At 51.9% G+C, this 15,152-nt stretch overlaps 5 protein-coding genes and 1 non-coding gene across 6 annotated transcripts; 4 read left to right on the top strand and 2 right to left on the bottom strand.

The window, feature by feature from the left end:
* Window positions 1-464: 464 nt before the first annotated feature.
* N0V96_007160 (uncharacterized protein) lies at window positions 465-1,922 on the top strand (the record flags this gene model as incomplete). Its single annotated transcript, XM_053196286.2, has 3 exons — window positions 465-690; window positions 751-1,228; window positions 1,298-1,922. The coding sequence occupies 3 exons, from the start codon at window positions 465-467 to the stop codon at window positions 1,920-1,922; spliced, it is 1,329 nt and encodes a 442-aa protein (XP_053046405.2).
* A 96-nt stretch (window positions 1,923-2,018) lies between these two features.
* On the bottom strand, window positions 2,019-3,476 carry N0V96_007159 (uncharacterized protein; the record flags this gene model as incomplete). Its single annotated transcript, XM_053196285.2, has 2 exons — window positions 2,019-3,209; window positions 3,285-3,476. 2 exons carry the CDS (start codon window positions 3,474-3,476, stop codon window positions 2,019-2,021), a joined length of 1,383 nt encoding a protein of 460 aa, XP_053046404.2.
* A 1,172-nt stretch (window positions 3,477-4,648) lies between these two features.
* Window positions 4,649-6,913, top strand: N0V96_007158 (uncharacterized protein; the record flags this gene model as incomplete). The annotated part of the gene is made up of 2 exons (XM_053196284.1): window positions 4,649-5,395; window positions 5,453-6,913. 2 exons carry the CDS (start codon window positions 4,649-4,651, stop codon window positions 6,911-6,913), a joined length of 2,208 nt encoding a protein of 735 aa, XP_053046403.1.
* A 113-nt stretch (window positions 6,914-7,026) lies between these two features.
* On the bottom strand, window positions 7,027-9,773 carry N0V96_007157 (uncharacterized protein; the record flags this gene model as incomplete). Its single annotated transcript, XM_053196283.2, has 2 exons — window positions 7,027-8,974; window positions 9,031-9,773. The coding sequence occupies 2 exons, from the start codon at window positions 9,771-9,773 to the stop codon at window positions 7,027-7,029; spliced, it is 2,691 nt and encodes an 896-aa protein (XP_053046402.1).
* A 1,145-nt stretch (window positions 9,774-10,918) lies between these two features.
* N0V96_007156 lies at window positions 10,919-11,014 on the top strand. Its single transcript has one exon. It is a non-coding gene; the product is annotated as a tRNA-Ile (tRNA).
* Window positions 11,015-13,887: 2,873 nt separating this feature from the next.
* On the top strand, window positions 13,888-14,812 carry N0V96_007155 (uncharacterized protein; the record flags this gene model as incomplete). Its single annotated transcript, XM_065757941.1, has 3 exons — window positions 13,888-14,064; window positions 14,269-14,632; window positions 14,694-14,812. The coding sequence occupies 3 exons, from the start codon at window positions 13,888-13,890 to the stop codon at window positions 14,810-14,812; spliced, it is 660 nt and encodes a 219-aa protein (XP_065613464.1).
* Window positions 14,813-15,152: the final 340 nt, after the last annotated feature.

The raw sequence follows: 15,152 nt of genomic DNA, 5'->3' as shown, positions 1-15,152 counted from the left end.
ATATGTTAAATATGGACGTTTGACCCATAATCAGTTAGCGCTTCACCGTGAGAATACCATTGTGACCAAGCTAGCAGGATGCAGAACACGGAGAACACCATCGAGGTGTTGGGCCATCGCAGGAAAGTATGGAGCCAATCCCAGTGGTGATCAACGCCACTTGTCGTCACGGTTCCAGGCATCCTGACTCGCATCATTGCCGAAATGGAATGATGTTGCCATTGTCGTCGACATCCCACCCAAATGGCCGAGGTGAAACTCGCGTGATGTGAGTCACGTGACTCAAATATTCACCCGGCACTCAATAAGCCCGACCGCCGCGATATTGGTCTCCACCTTTCTTATCTGCTTACCTCATCTCATCGATGAAATTGACCACTATCTCAATTGACTCACTCACCATGAATCGACGTTTCAGTTGAACCAATTCTTACCCAGACAGTGCAAGACTCCTTCTTTGAAAAATGGCAGTGACAGAATCAACTCGAGCCCAAGTAGTCGGGGCATTAGCTTGTCAGAAGAACTCATATCTTCGCACTCTAGAAGCGGAGGTCATCTCATGTGAAAAGAGACCCCCACCACCACCAGTAAAGAAGACTGGCAAGGACAAATCTGCGGGACCAGCCGCCAACAGCAGCGCTGCCGACGTGTGGTTGATCGAATTCGCCGACTCCGTCCTCTTCCCTGAAGGTACCGCACGACTCCAATGAATGAATTGGAACTTTAGACTTACACAGCTGCGCTCTCCAGGCGGCGGACAACCGTCTGATCATGGATCAATCACTCCCCTCTCAAGCACAGATGCAACCGCCATTCCGATACAGTTTGTTGAACGCGTTGGGCTACGATGCGTCTATCACTCTCCCAAACCTCTTGATCCCGGCGAGAAGGTACGACAGGAAGTCGATTTCCAGCGCCGATGGGACCACATGCAGCAGCATACGGGCCAACATCTCTTATCCGCCGTCATGAACACCCATGACAACCTCAATACTCTTGGCTGGGGCATGGGGAAAACTGGGGCGATGAACTATGTCGATATCCCGCGGAAACCTTCTGATGCTGAACTACAAGCCATTCAGGCCAGGTGTAACGAAATCATCCGCGCCAGCTTCCCAATCACAGTCGAGACCCCGGAGGATGCCAAGGTCCATAAGATGCCCGGCGATTATGACCAGAGTAAAGGAGTTGTCCGTGTGGTCCGGATCGGCGACATTGATAGCAATACGTATGCAACCACCACCCACCATGCTACATCGTGCTTGGTAGTGCCTTAATGCTGACACACAAGCTGCAGATGTTGCGGCACTCACCTCTCCCAAACATCCCACATCTCACTCATCCTCGTCCATCACGGCGAACCAGTCCACGGGAAGAACTACCGCCTCTACTTTTCCGTCGGCGATCGAGCCATCAATCTTGCGACAGCCTCCCTTGGTGCAATGAGCTCTCTCTCAAAGCTGCTCTCGTGCAAAAACACGTCCGAGGAAGTTGTCCAGACCGTCAAGAGTGTGCAGAGCTCCGCGGCGGATCTCAAGAAGAGGGAAAAGAAGCTTCTCGCGGATATTGCCGAGTTTGAAGCAGACGCTGCAAAGGTCAAATTGCAATCTACGAAGAGTGTCTGGGTTCATCGTGCAGATGGCAACGCGGACTTTGTGAAGTGGGTTACCGTCAATGTCAAGGACGCTGTGATGGCTTGTGGTGGAATTGCTGTCTTGGCTACTGGAGATGACGGTAACAGCGGACAAATTTCTGTTCTCGGTGAGAAGGCTGCTGTCGAGGCGCTGGTACCAAAGATCAAGGATGTTGTGACGGGGGTGAAGGGTGGCGGTGGTGGAGAGAAGTGGCAGGGAAAGGTCACGGTATGGGAAAAGGGCAACCTGAAAGCTCTGAAGGACTTGGTAGAGGGTTTTGGAATATGATTCTATCTTCGATTTGGTCCGCAAGAAATCTGGCCTCTTTCCCTTGATCGGTTGATCTGGCACGGTCACATAAGGCACCCACCCCTATGGCTCCACTCACCACCCAGATCCCCGAACCCAAACGTCCACGATCTCGGTCTTGTTAGACTTGCTCGAGTCGACTACAAGGTACCAACCATACAGAGCACCAGTAACGCACGCATGGTTCGGGTAGATACTGACAGACTGACCAACCTCGAGCGGGATCTGCGGTAGATCAGAGTTCGCTCCAGCGTCAGCCTCCCACGAGAGAATAGCGTGTTCTTGACTGATCCTATCCACAATAAGCCTCCGTTCTCCTGCAGCCTCAAACCCGGGCTGGCGTTCAATAACACCCCAGCCTGGATAAGAAGGGCAAGGCTCCCTCCCGAGGCCCAGCACGCCAACAGCGACGAGCGCCTCTGGTTTCCCCCGCTCGCCGTCATTGTAGACGCTGCAAACTTCCGCTACAACGGAGATGGCGACCTCGTCTTCGTGGCTCCCTAGTGCAGTCCGCGAACGGGTAGACATTTGCTGCATATCGAGGAAAGCATATACTCCTGCGTGGAGTTCGAGCGTCGACTTCACCGTCGGCGACCCATCTTGGACTTTGCCGATAGCCGTCCGAAGACGCGCTTCGCCGGATCCGCTGGCCGCCGTGGTGCCCGTCAGATTCTCAATGGCCGTGACCTGAGGAGACGCGCCGACGCTAATGGTGATTTCCCTCGAGGTGTTAGCCGCGAGGAGGCTTTCGTTGGCGTGGAGGGCTTCCAGACACCCCTCGATCTCTCCAGCGAGATTGTGCATCGCCTGGTCGGCGGTGTCATCCTTGTAGCTAAGACTGCTGTGCGAGTACAGTCCCACCAACGTTGCTTTGCCTTCCGCGTCGAGCTGTGTAAGCTGCTCCAGCAGGCCGCCCTTGTTGAGCGCCGTGGCGGGGAGTCCTGCCCTGTGATATCCCGTGTCTACTTTGAGGTAGACGCCTACCGGGAGACCGCTTAGGTCATGGAGCCGACGGATTGAGTCTAGCTGGGAGGGGTGGTCGACAAGGACTGTGAGTCCGCCCTTGCCAAGTTCTTGGCTTAAGAGGGCGAGACGCTCGATCTGGGAACCGAGAAGGGGAACGCCATAGAGGACGTTGACGTGGCGACTAACGTGTTGGTACTCTTTGAAGGTTGGGAGGAGGTGCTCAATCTCTGCTACAGTTGATACGATGCAATTGATCTTGGTTGCCTTCTCGCCTGCCTGGAGCTTTGTGACTTCACTAGTCTGCGGCGATGGTCAATATCTCGTTTCCAGAAGCCATCCACATCTTCGATATGATTACGTTGTTGGACCACGTACCTTGTGAGTCTTGACATGGAATCGAAATCCAACTCCCAACTCATCGACGGCTTCCAACATGGACCGGCAGTGCGCCCTGACCTTGGCCGCATCCAAAACTACTGCCGGCTTCGGAACGTCATTCACATCCTTGCCGACGTAGAACTCCCTGAGAGCCTCGGTGGAAGGGGCGATTCGCTGTGGCACCGCCATCTGGAAGACACTTCCTATGTTCTTAAAAGTCTGTTGTCAAAAGGTTTGATGGAGTGGTTTTTAGTTGCCAACATGTGCATGTCCGCTCTTAGCGGTTGTCGCTGATGTTTAAATAAGATTATGAGGTCAGATTCGGGCCGCGCTTAAAAGATCAAGCGACGGAGGATAAGCCACACACCTTATGTTCGGAGGTTGGTTTTCGCTGCCATAATTGGTTCATGAAAAAAAATGACTCACTGCCAGACTTACGCTTTTCCAAGCATGTTCCTGCGGCGCAATACTGGCTGAATTCCATGATGTTGTGGCCACAATTGACCTCGTAGACAGTTGGTCCTCTTTGAGTATTTTGAGTATGGACATTGCTTCAGGATTCAACTGTTAACATTGAGCTACAAATCTATTGCTACCTCACAAACTCTACCTGTACTAAGTGATCTCTTTCAAGGTTGTCAGAAAGGCATGCTGCGATGGGCAAAAATTTCTTCAACGTTAGCTCTGTGAAATACCACATCTGGCTTTTTCTTAACATTGGCCCACGATAGCGCAGCCAATTTCTACCTTTTGACGAGGCTTGCTTTCTGTATAGCGGTGGGAAGTTGAGGTCAGTGTGAAAGGGGGAGGAGTAGACGATCAGCGGTATATACATTTATCTTCTCTAGGCCACGTTTGCCGAGAGAGGTATTGCGGAAAGCGTAATTGACTGGTGGCTGCAAGGTAGCTATGTGTCAAAAAGCTATTGCATTCGAGGGAAGCCAGTCTCCCCGACTAGGGTCGGTGGCTGCTAATAGCTGTGGGAGGATTCATCTACGAATCCTGCCATTTGTAACTACAGGCTGAAGACACCTTAAACTGCATGGGGACTTTCGTAAACTTAGGGCCCAAGTGGAAAAAGGCATCTTCCCAGCGATTATGAACTAGGGTTCATCATCGTAGCCAATCCTACACGCGCAAGATGACGCTTACAGGTGTTGCTGCTAAGCTGGTGCCTAGCACAGCCCTACCAGAATTGAATGATTGAATTCTGGCGAAAAGCAACATAGCCCGCCTCATCTAAAATACTTGGAATCTGAAGCATATAGATATATAGCTTTTCCTCCGACGAGACTCTTCGCACGTGCAGGTACAATCGTATCAGTTATTGTCTGTCCTTCATAACACTACTGCACTGCAAAATGGCAACCTACCCCTATCGCCCCTTAAGTCTCCCCAGAGAAACTCGCATCCTCACCGTCCAGCCCGGCAACTTCGATGACAAAATAATCTGTAGCATTTCACATCTTAACCTCGACTCACCAGACGCGTCTTACGAGGCTCTAAGTTATTGTTGGAGCAAGAGTCTCGACGCCGTCAAAGAAATCGACCCAGAGTGTGATATCCCCTGGGCCATTCACGGCCAGGACGACGACGGCAATACAATTTCCGAGTCCGGCACGTCCAAATGGAAGGACCTCTGCGACCACCCCTTCTACGGAGAGCAGTACATACGTCTGGGTGGCCGCATGCCTGACGCCCCCATCGCATGTGACGGCGTAGAGATCGTCGTCGGCGGGGAACTATTCCGCGCGCTGCGTAGAATGCGAAGCCAAGAGGGCGGGGAGCCGCTTCGAATCTGGGTTGATGCGCTGTGCATCAATCAGCAAGATCTTAAGGAGCGGAACGAGCATGTCAAAGTCATGGGACGGGTGTATGCTGGCGCCATGAGAACGCGAGTGTGGTTGGGTGAGTCGACGGAAATGGATTTTCACGCAGTCCGTACGCTGCATGCGATCTCGCAAATATTTGACGATATTTTTGTTCATCGCAAGGTTGTTGATTTGGTGAGCGCGACGATGCATGAAATCCAATGGCACTTTCACAACAATGCGGATACAAGTCGGCTTGAATGGGGGCTCTTGGCTGAATTGCTCAACCGCTCATGGGTAAGTGTCTACGTCTAATCATAGCCGTGCCCCTGTTATCGCTAAAATTACATCTAGTTTAAACGTACCTGGATTATTCAAGAAGTCGTCAACTCCCGCGAGGTTACAGTCCATCTTGGAGCAATCCAGATCCCCTGGCACTTCATCGCAATTGTCATCCTCACTCTGTCAGAATTCAAACTACAAACCATGATTAGCGAATGCAAAGGTTTCAAAGCTATTGGCTTCATGGAACAGCTCCGGAAGGAACGTGTCGACGAAGCGGCGACATGCACCAGCACCCCACTGCTTACTTTGCTGGAAGAGTTGAGAGATTTCCAAGCTACAATCCCTAGTGACAAGATTTACGGCGTGCTTGGGCTCATCGATGAGAAGGGGGCCTATGTTGTCGACTACGCTCAGACTCCCGAACAGGTGTTCACTGACTTTGCGATCAAGAACATCAGGGGTGGGTCGCTGGATATCCTCACACATTGCGTTGACTCATCGAAGCCCACGACTTTGAAGCTTCCGTCTTGGGTGCCTGACTGGACTCGCCCTGGCTGGACTGAGCCGCTTCGCATTCGTGGGCTAGAGGCCTCCGCTGCTGGTGATAGAAAGCCGAGCCTACATATCGATGAGGATGCGGGCGTCCTGCGTATCAAGGGCAGAATCGTCGATGTGGTGGCCCAGGTGGAATATAAGCGGCAAATACCTGTGCCAAATCAGCAGGGCCCGATGGGAGGCATTGGCGAAAACAATGAAGTTGACAAGGGCAAGGTAGAACACGAAGCTGGACCTATCGACTCAAATGCGATCAAAATGGCAAAGTATGGCGGCGCCATCCTCAAACACGAAAGGGAAAACGAGAAGGAGGGCGTGGAAGGTAGCATGGCTGAGAACGATCCCGAGAGACCCGAGAGCCCCATCAATGACGCCGAATACAGGCTCAATGAGACAATGGAAAAGATGGTCAAACATTCAGAGGAATGGTACCGCAGCGTAATTGACGTCGCTTTCCCAGACAAGACGGCTACCCCGGAAACGTGGGAGAACCTCTGGCGGGCCTTCATGTGCAATCGCACGCGGGACAAAAACGAGAGACCTGGCGAGGATTGCGCGATTGGTTTCGAGGTACACTACAAGACCGCCTTGGAACCGGGTAAGGGACTCGCTCGGGTTCTGCAGGAGCGGACGGACCACGAGATCGAGTCTCACGGGTTGGCGCCGCAGGATGGGGTGGCGCATTACATGAAGGAGAAGGAGGCTGCAGAGACGTTTATCGGAGCGCATACAAAGTGGACTTACAATCGAAGATTCTTTCGCTCGGAGGAGGGCAGGTTCGGTTGGGCTATTGATGGGGTAAGAGAGGGCGACTTGGTTGTTGTGCTATATGGGTGTGACTATCCCATAATTGTCCGTGAAGACGAGCAGAAGAAAGCGCGAATCATTGGCGATTGTTATATCCATGGGCTGATGGATGGCGAGGCTATGAAGGAGAATCTTGCGTTTGCGGAAACCGACTTTGAGATTATGTAGGGTTGAATAGCACGAAGAGCTAGTTGATGCTACATCTATTTAAACATATACCTCAGCCCTTTAGACCATGCTCAGAAACCCAACAACTTTCTTTTCAACTCCAAGACCATACCCTAGGAGGATAAGACAACCTGTTTCGCCGTAGCCTTGATGTCGCGAGAACTAAAGCCAACGCGTAACTCAATCGGCCCCTCAGGGATGACCCACGTTTGCGACGCTACATCCCAATAGCTCAAATCACGACGCAGCAACTCGAATTCAACAGTGCTAGACTCCTTTGACTCCAAAATGACTTTCTCAAAACCACGCAAGACTTGAACGGGGGTGCCGTCGGGAACTGAGTCCCGTGGCAAGGCAACATATAACTGGGGGACTGTGGCGCCGGCGACAGCGCCGGTGTTTTTGACATCGGCGGTGACATGAAGGATAGTCTCCCAGAGTTCTGGATTGCCCCCAGGAGCGTTAGGTGTTGAAGGATTCGGGATGGCGGCGACAGTCTTTGCGAGCTGCTTGACCTTCAGAGATGTATCCAAGTCAAATGTGGTGTAGCTGAGGCCGAAGCCGAACTCATAGCGAGGTTTGATATTCTCGGCGTCGAGTTGACGATAGTCGATGAGAAGGCCCTCTGTGAAATCAGCTTGCCATGCTGTGGGGGACGTGATTTCTGCTTCGGTGAGATTGACGATGGGGACGTCGGTGTCTTTGGCATCGAAAGCAATAGAGTAAGGCAGCTTTCCAGAGGGATTGACGTCTCCCCAAAGCACATCGACAATTGAGTTTCCCGACTCCTGCCCTGGCAAGTGCGCAGCCAAGATAGCTGTCACGTTTGGGTTGTCCGCCCAGGGCAAGGTATTGATACCAGCCGAATGTGTCACGACAATAGTATTAGGACACCTCCTGGCGACGTTCTCGACGGCCAGCGTCGAGTTCCAGTCTGCATCGTGACTCGTCCTATCGTACGCCTCTGACGCGAACGTGTTGAGGAAAACGAGACAAACTTCAGGAATAGGGTACAAGCTGCTAAAGTCGCCAGCAGCCAGGACCTTATTGTCTAGTATGTACTGCACGCGAGCGCCTGTCGTGCGCGCCTTGGCCTTGATTGCCTCGAGCGGGGAGATGAGGTAGGTGTGTCTCCCTGTGCCTGAGCCGCCTCCTACGGAGAGCGTGCCGATTTCAAATCCGGCACCGAAGACGAGACCATCAGCCGGGTCGGCGGCGTCGTTGCCAAAAACGCCAATATTTGTGGGTTTACCAAGGGGCAAAGTCCCATTGAGGTTTTTGAGGAGGACTGTTGCTTCAGCACCGAGCTTGCGGATCAGCTTGCCGTGGTCTCGCTGGACATCGCGGCTTGGTGGTGGCTGGAAGGGGAGCAAGTCTAGCAGGTTTGACTGAGCTGCAATTGTGAAGACGATGGATGGGTCGACAGTGGGATAATCGGAGCTATCCTGGTCGAATAGATAGTATTGTGTCATGATTAGCCGGATCATCTCATCAAGACGGTCTTCTGTGACTGAACCATGCTTGATCATATCAGTGATGTTGGGACCCCAGTATGTCTCGCCAGACACGATCTGGGTATGGCCAATGGGCCCAGGCATGTTCATATCCAAGCCGTTGTTGATAGACTCGGCCCCGGAATGCGTCGCGAACCAGTCGGACATGACATATCCCTTGAAGGCCAGCTCCGTCTTGAGGATGTCATTCAGCAAGCCCGAATTTTCGCACGCGTAGGTTTGGTTGAGTCTGTTGTAGCTGCACATTACGCTCGCAACCCCGGCGCGGACAGAGTCCGCAAAAGGCCACAAGTACAACTCATGCAGAGTGCGATCGTCGATATTGGACGAAATCGCTGCGATCTCTGTGCCGTTTGCGAGCCACGAGTTGGTTCGCTGGGTTTCCTGTTCATTTCCAACGAAGTGCTTCGCGCAAGCTTGCACGCCTGCTGACTGCATTCCTTGGATAGTGAGTTGCATCGCGATTCCCGTGAGGTAGGGATCAACTGAGAATCCTTCCCAATTGCGGCCTCCCAGGGGTTGGCGTCCAAGTGGACCAGCGACCGGGCTGCATAGCTCATTAGCATGCTGTTGAGACAATGTTCAAGTAAATTCAAAACTCACCCAAGTCCAACATGGACGCCTTTATCGTGAAACTCCTCGCCGAGCGCCTTTCCGCGCTGGTAGATGAGCTCTTTATCCCAGCTCGCGGCCGTGGTGAGACCAGCGGGAAAGACGCTGACGAGATCGGCGCGGTCCAGCGCCGTGGGGCCGTCGAGCAAGCAGAGTCCGGGGAACCCGACGCGCTCGATCGGCACGATGTTGCCAATGCAACCGCCGGCCTCAAGTCCGAGCTGGCCAGTGACCATCAGCGTCTTTTCGGTGAGGTTGAGCTGGGCCACAAAGGCCGTCGCCTTGGAGGCGGCCGCATCCCAGTTCCGGACTGGGGAGGCTGGTGAGATCCGAGAGGCCGGAGAAGCAGCTGCTGGCGCCGCTGGCTGTGCTGGTCGACGGGCTAGCCAGTTGCCGGCGTCGAATAGCTTGCTGGCAGAGTAGGCCGAGATTAGGATGAGGCCCGTGAGGTACAACGCGAACGCGCCTGTAGTCCATGGTTTCGTACATCTTTGCAGCGGGGGAAAGAGGGCGGCAAGCCTGGTTGGTTGTTGAGTTGTAGGGTGTTGTTGGCTAGCGTAATCTGCTTCCTTGGATTCCTTGGTAGAGTGAAGAAATTGGGTCTCATCGGGCATGATTTCGCCGGTCAAGAAGCTGCAGGGCTGGCCATTCAAATGGAGAGAGATCTTCTCATCTTCTGCAGCTCGGGGATGTGAAGCATTGATGCACGTTGGCTCTCGGGCCCCCGAGTCCATGATGGCGGGATCGGTTTTGTCCATTGTCGTTCGTCACTTCAGCGAGGAAAAGTGCACAGCCTTGTCGATGTCGAGCGATGCTTTAACACATGGCAGGGCGAGAGCACATCCGGGCGTGGGTTGGTTGATGTGACCGGGTTCAGGTTTCAAGAATCCGGGGTAGAAGCAAAGAGGGCCGGCACAAATGTTCTATGCCTTTGAGCTCGATTCTCCGAGGCCGTTGCTAAGAGTTTGGGTCACGTGTTGAACAAGGCGTGTTCGAGTGTAATGATCGTGATGGAAGGTTTCCGGATGGAATGGTCCGGATGGAATGGATGTTTTAGGAAACGGAGAGTAGAAAAGGGCCCTCGCTGGGAGAAGTAAAGCAGAGACAGACGCCTCTCCCTCGGCCGGCGGTCAGGGTCATTGCGTGACACTCAGCTTTGCCTCTTTTGGGCTGCCGTTGGGTGACACGAGTGAGAAGCTTTCCCCCTTGATAGGAGCGGGGGACTTGTGCCTGGTTCCTGGTGCGACTCTAGCCCTGCAAGCTCTGGGGGAGGGCCACATGGCGCGCCCTCCGGGGCTAGGAACCATCGCGGAGTTTCGGATCCGGATCCGAAGGGAGAACCTGGCACCATCGGGCTCTTGCGACGTCATGATGGTCTGGCGGTCTGGCTTTACGCGTATGAGCTGCCATGCTCTTTGCTCGTTAACACCAGGTTCGGCAAAGTCCAGACTACAATGATTCCTAACTTATTTTTCTCTGCCCTGCTTAAAGAAGGCTTTTGCCGGCGCAGACCAAAAAAGAAAAACAGCGGGCCAAGGATTACGATGATCGCCTTCTCGGATGCTATTTGCCCGATGATAGGTGATCAGTAAACCAACCCTTAGCACTCACAGAAAACCGTTCTTAATGGATGTCAAAAGAGATGATCACCTCGTTTCTTGAGCTCAGCTTGCTCTTTATTCAACTCCCTACTCTATCGGCAGGTCGCAATTCGACCGCAAACGTTATTTGACGCGAGATGTCTCCGCACTGTCATTGCAATTTGCGCAAAACACCGAGCCCCCGTCGATTAGAGAATTCTTGGAAATGACTCACCCAAGACTCCACAACGAAGCTCCATATTACGAAATTTCTGCATCCTCGTCGTCAATAACCAAATGGTCGGTTAGCTCAGTTGGTTAGAGCGTGGTACTAATATTTCATAAGAAAATGTCAAGTAATGCCAAGGCCGGGAGTTCAAGCCTCCCACTGATCATATCCTTTTGCTCCTGCAAGTGATGACACAACGGAAGCGTTCTTTTTTATTTCCAGACGCCGAAATGGTCCGGTGAATAGATCCGGTAGCCACTGCCTCACTCTAATGAGACACGAATTGCCACACGAGGTTGACAGGCGTCTCTTATAAGTGAGTTGCTCACGATTTCATAAGATCTGATCTAGGCGGGAGTCACAGTTTAGCGTGATCATTCAGAGTACATAAATCAATCTTTGGTAAAATGAACTCAGTCTATGTGAGATGCAAGCTCGCCATCTGATGGCTATCTACCGGTTGCAGATCTGTTCCCACGTTGCGAGTCGAAAGCCGTTGGATCTTCTAGATCACGAAGGAACATTGTGTGTGAACCGACGTCAGATAAGATACGAACGCAGGTGAGGTCTGATCAAGGCCATTCCCACAGTGTGCCTTTCCATTTCCAACCGCCTGAGTTGGTCTATCACCCATGCCCCGAGCCATCCCTGTATTCTTACTATGAAATCAATGGATTATTCGTTTCGCAGTCTTGCAGAGTTAACATCTACGGGATAGCTAGACTCAAACACCCTCGCAAGCTCTGAAGGAATGAGTTGAGATGAACTTGACAACCAGCGAAGCTTCGACACGTAGTCCACCTCGCGCTCAGAACGTCGAGAAATTGCGCCCCGGAAAAACAGGTGGAATTAGTGCGAGACCAAGGCTCAACGGTCGTGCATGCCGAATGCCCCAGTGTCATTGGGCCGCACTGATGGTAGACGGACGAGCTCCTCGCGATCACTTGGTCGATGCAGCTGTGACGTTTGTGCTATGCCGCCAAGAGACGAACGTGTTTCTTCAGTTGGTCGGCAAGGGCAGACAAGACAGAATGATAGTCGGCAGGACGCCGTTTGTTTATTTTCAGCTCGGGGACGCATGTCTGCGCGACTCTTGTTTCACTGCACTGACGAACCGACGTCTTTTGTTCATGACGGGTAAGCCGTTGCCGCCAAGTGGTTCGAGCCCGAGCACTGTCCAAGCGTTCACGACCTGCCGCCAAAAGCCAACGAGCAGGACCCCAAAAGAGGTATGGCAGGTTGCTGGTGTCTTCGGGGACCACACGGGCGGCAACTGTGAGAAAAGCTGATGCGGCGATGACCTGATCATCCCATGGTCACGATCTTGGCCTGAATTCCTACCACTGCACCTGAGCATGTCTGTTCATGCTGACGGGTTTCGTAAATAAAGGCCGGCAACCCTCCTCGCGACCTGTTCGTCTCGCAAAGATCATCATGGGGTCTGCTCTGGTTGTTGCACAAACTTGCACGAACAGCACGACGGCCTTGGCTTAGAGGAAAGAGGCGATATGACTTGGATAGTGGCATTCAGTCTCAAAAGTTTGCCCTCGCGCGAATTTTCGGTCGCCGAAGAACTTACCAAACTTACCATTACGCTAGTTCATGACTGCATCGTAACTGAATGCAGATGTCGTTAAGATCTCTCAGCCATTGGATTATCGCCAATCTATTGGAGCATGACTATTATGTAAGATGACAGAAGCTGGGTTACTTATGAAATGATGGACATTGTACGCAGCCAACCTCCATATGAGAACTCCGTCGTTGGTCATGTGGTTGTCGCCTTCCCACTTTCCTATTCTCTGTCCCTCAATGCTCGAGTTGTCTGTAAAGGAACCTTCACTCTGCCATGTTATCAATCATGTGACGGAATCCAGCAAATTCTCATAGCGCCCTCCACACACGGAATAATCAAACCCAAGCACTGCAATCACGTATGTTGAAGCCAACTGTCTCAGATGTAGCACGCTTCCCGTGCTTCTTTGGATCATTTTGCCGCTTATCGACTGTTAGCTGAAAGTTACTTCCTGATTTGCTGCTGGAATACAATGCTGTAGTCTTGCATGAGATCTTACGAAGCGGCTTTGGAAGGATTGCACGACGATCATGATGACTGGCCAGATACGAAGCCCGAACACGTCACAATCGTGAGTAAATGAAATGCGATTTGAAGCCACCTTGTCTTGCTTCTACCAACAACTCCAGGGAATCAATTGCGGAAGACGTTGTCTGACTAGATTTCTGCTTCAGCATAATTTCGGTATAGCCAATCTCGTTGCTCAATTTGCCATCGCCGCCGTCCATGTTTTTGTGAACATGTAACTTCCTAATCCGAGTGGTTTAGGATTTTTCATTTTGTCAGGCTGCTAGGGCCTTAAAAGTATCTCTTACAATGCATCTAGTCAACACGGCTTATTAAATGACCCCGAGATTCAATCAAAGCATGGGCGGACAATCCGCTTCCGGTGAAGTGAGGTTTGAGTACCTTACATCACATGTACGCTGCTTGGAAGAAGCATGATGTCTTGTTGTGTGACGGGGAGGTGACATCCTGTTACCATGGCAATATTAAGGTACCTAAATGTGACTATGCTGTCTCATTGTTCTGCCCAATCCGTCAGGGTCGTGGTCGGCCCGAGATGGTTCACCAATGCAGGAATGCGGCTCGAAGCGACCTATCAAGAGCAGCAACATAGCTCCCCAGAGCTACTGTCGACCCCATCCGTCAGCAACAAGCAGCATGAAGAGGAATGCAACGAGACCAATTATCACATGCAGAAGTGACACATGAGAATCAAGACGGATTATGGCCTGAACACCGCGATGGTCTGAGGTATTTAAACGGGCTCAGTGACGTCACGATGAACAGCGCATTGTCGGAAATGTCTTAGCTCGCGTAGCTCAAGATTGCATGATATATGCCACCGCAAACCAGGTATTTTCTAATCTGATTGTTCTGACTGGCTCATACTATTCTTACCAACTTGATCTAAAAGCGCTGTGACCATGGCCACCCTCGAAGACCATAACTACACGAAAATGGAGAAGCCGCAGAGGCCGCAGAAGCCGGCTAAAAAACAGGCTGACAAGCTTGGAGAACCGGTGATTTGGTCCATTCCGGAGGTCCCAGTCACGCAGCAGCGTAGACCGTTCTTGCAACCAGAGGAGGATCAGAAGCTGGTACACACGGGTATGATTATGAAATCACAAGATCTCGTGAGGGCAAGGCACTTATGACTGGCAGGTACTCCTAGGGCTAATATTGCTGCAACCTACGAGAAACCAAACGGCACGACGGAACATAATTGGGCGCAAAGGCACCGTCACCAAACAGTGTTGCAACAACATTGCGAGTTCTTTGATAGTGTATTCAATTCCCTGCCTCGCGGTTGAACAGACAGAGCTAACTGAGATTATCAGGACAAAGATGGGATAATCTATCCCCTTGATACGTTCTGGGGATTCTACGCATTGGGGTTCGGAGTTATCCTCTCAGTTCTCTCGGTCTTCATCATCCACGGCAACTTTTCTTATCCGACAGTGAGCGGATATTTGCCGGACCCTCTCTTCCGCATCTTTCTCGACAGAGTCCACAAGGACAAGCACGGTAGTGACACTAACACGTACGATACCGAGGGTCGATTCAATCCGCAGAAGTTTGAGGATATCTTTTCCAAGTACGCCGAGGGAAGAGACTACATGACAATCTGGGACGTTTTTGCGATGCTGAAGGGTCAAAGGCTCGTTGCTGATCCAATTGGTTGGGGCGGTGCATTCTTTGAATGTGAGTCCTCTTCTGGCACTTTACATGGACGCTTGATTACCCGATACTAACCAACAAGCAGGGTTTGCTACATACCTTATGCTTTGGCCGGCAGACGGCAGAATGACTAAGGAAGATATTCGAGGTATCTACGATGGCAGCCTCTTCTACACCATTGCTGCTCGCAGAGCTCAGAAGTAAAGGGGTTCATGTGGGTGTCGTGATGATCCCGTAACCAATGGGAGGACTTGTCACCGCACACGACAATTTGGCTTGAGGGCAGGCGGGGTTAAGGATGGGAGTGGTCATGGCACTATTTTGTGAAGGCCTGACAAGAAGGTCGGACGGGGCGTAGACCGGGTTTTAGGTAGAAAGATTAGCCGTAGATCGATCATAAGATCGGACTTTCCATGACCGTCCCATGACTTGTGGGGGACAAGCAGGAGAGTCATTATGCGATGTAATGAACTGATTGTCCGTTCCTCTTACCATGCATTCTAGGACAAGTCTGTACACATGAAGATTTAGGTGGAAATCGAAG

This window comes from Colletotrichum fioriniae, assembly GCF_027942845.1.
Source record: "Colletotrichum fioriniae strain IMI 355084 chromosome Unknown scaffold_8, whole genome shotgun sequence".
NCBI lineage: Eukaryota > Fungi > Ascomycota > Sordariomycetes > Glomerellales > Glomerellaceae > Colletotrichum > Colletotrichum fioriniae.
The sequence above is the reverse complement of the archived record's forward strand: the minus strand, read 5'-3'. Positions and strand labels throughout refer to the sequence as shown.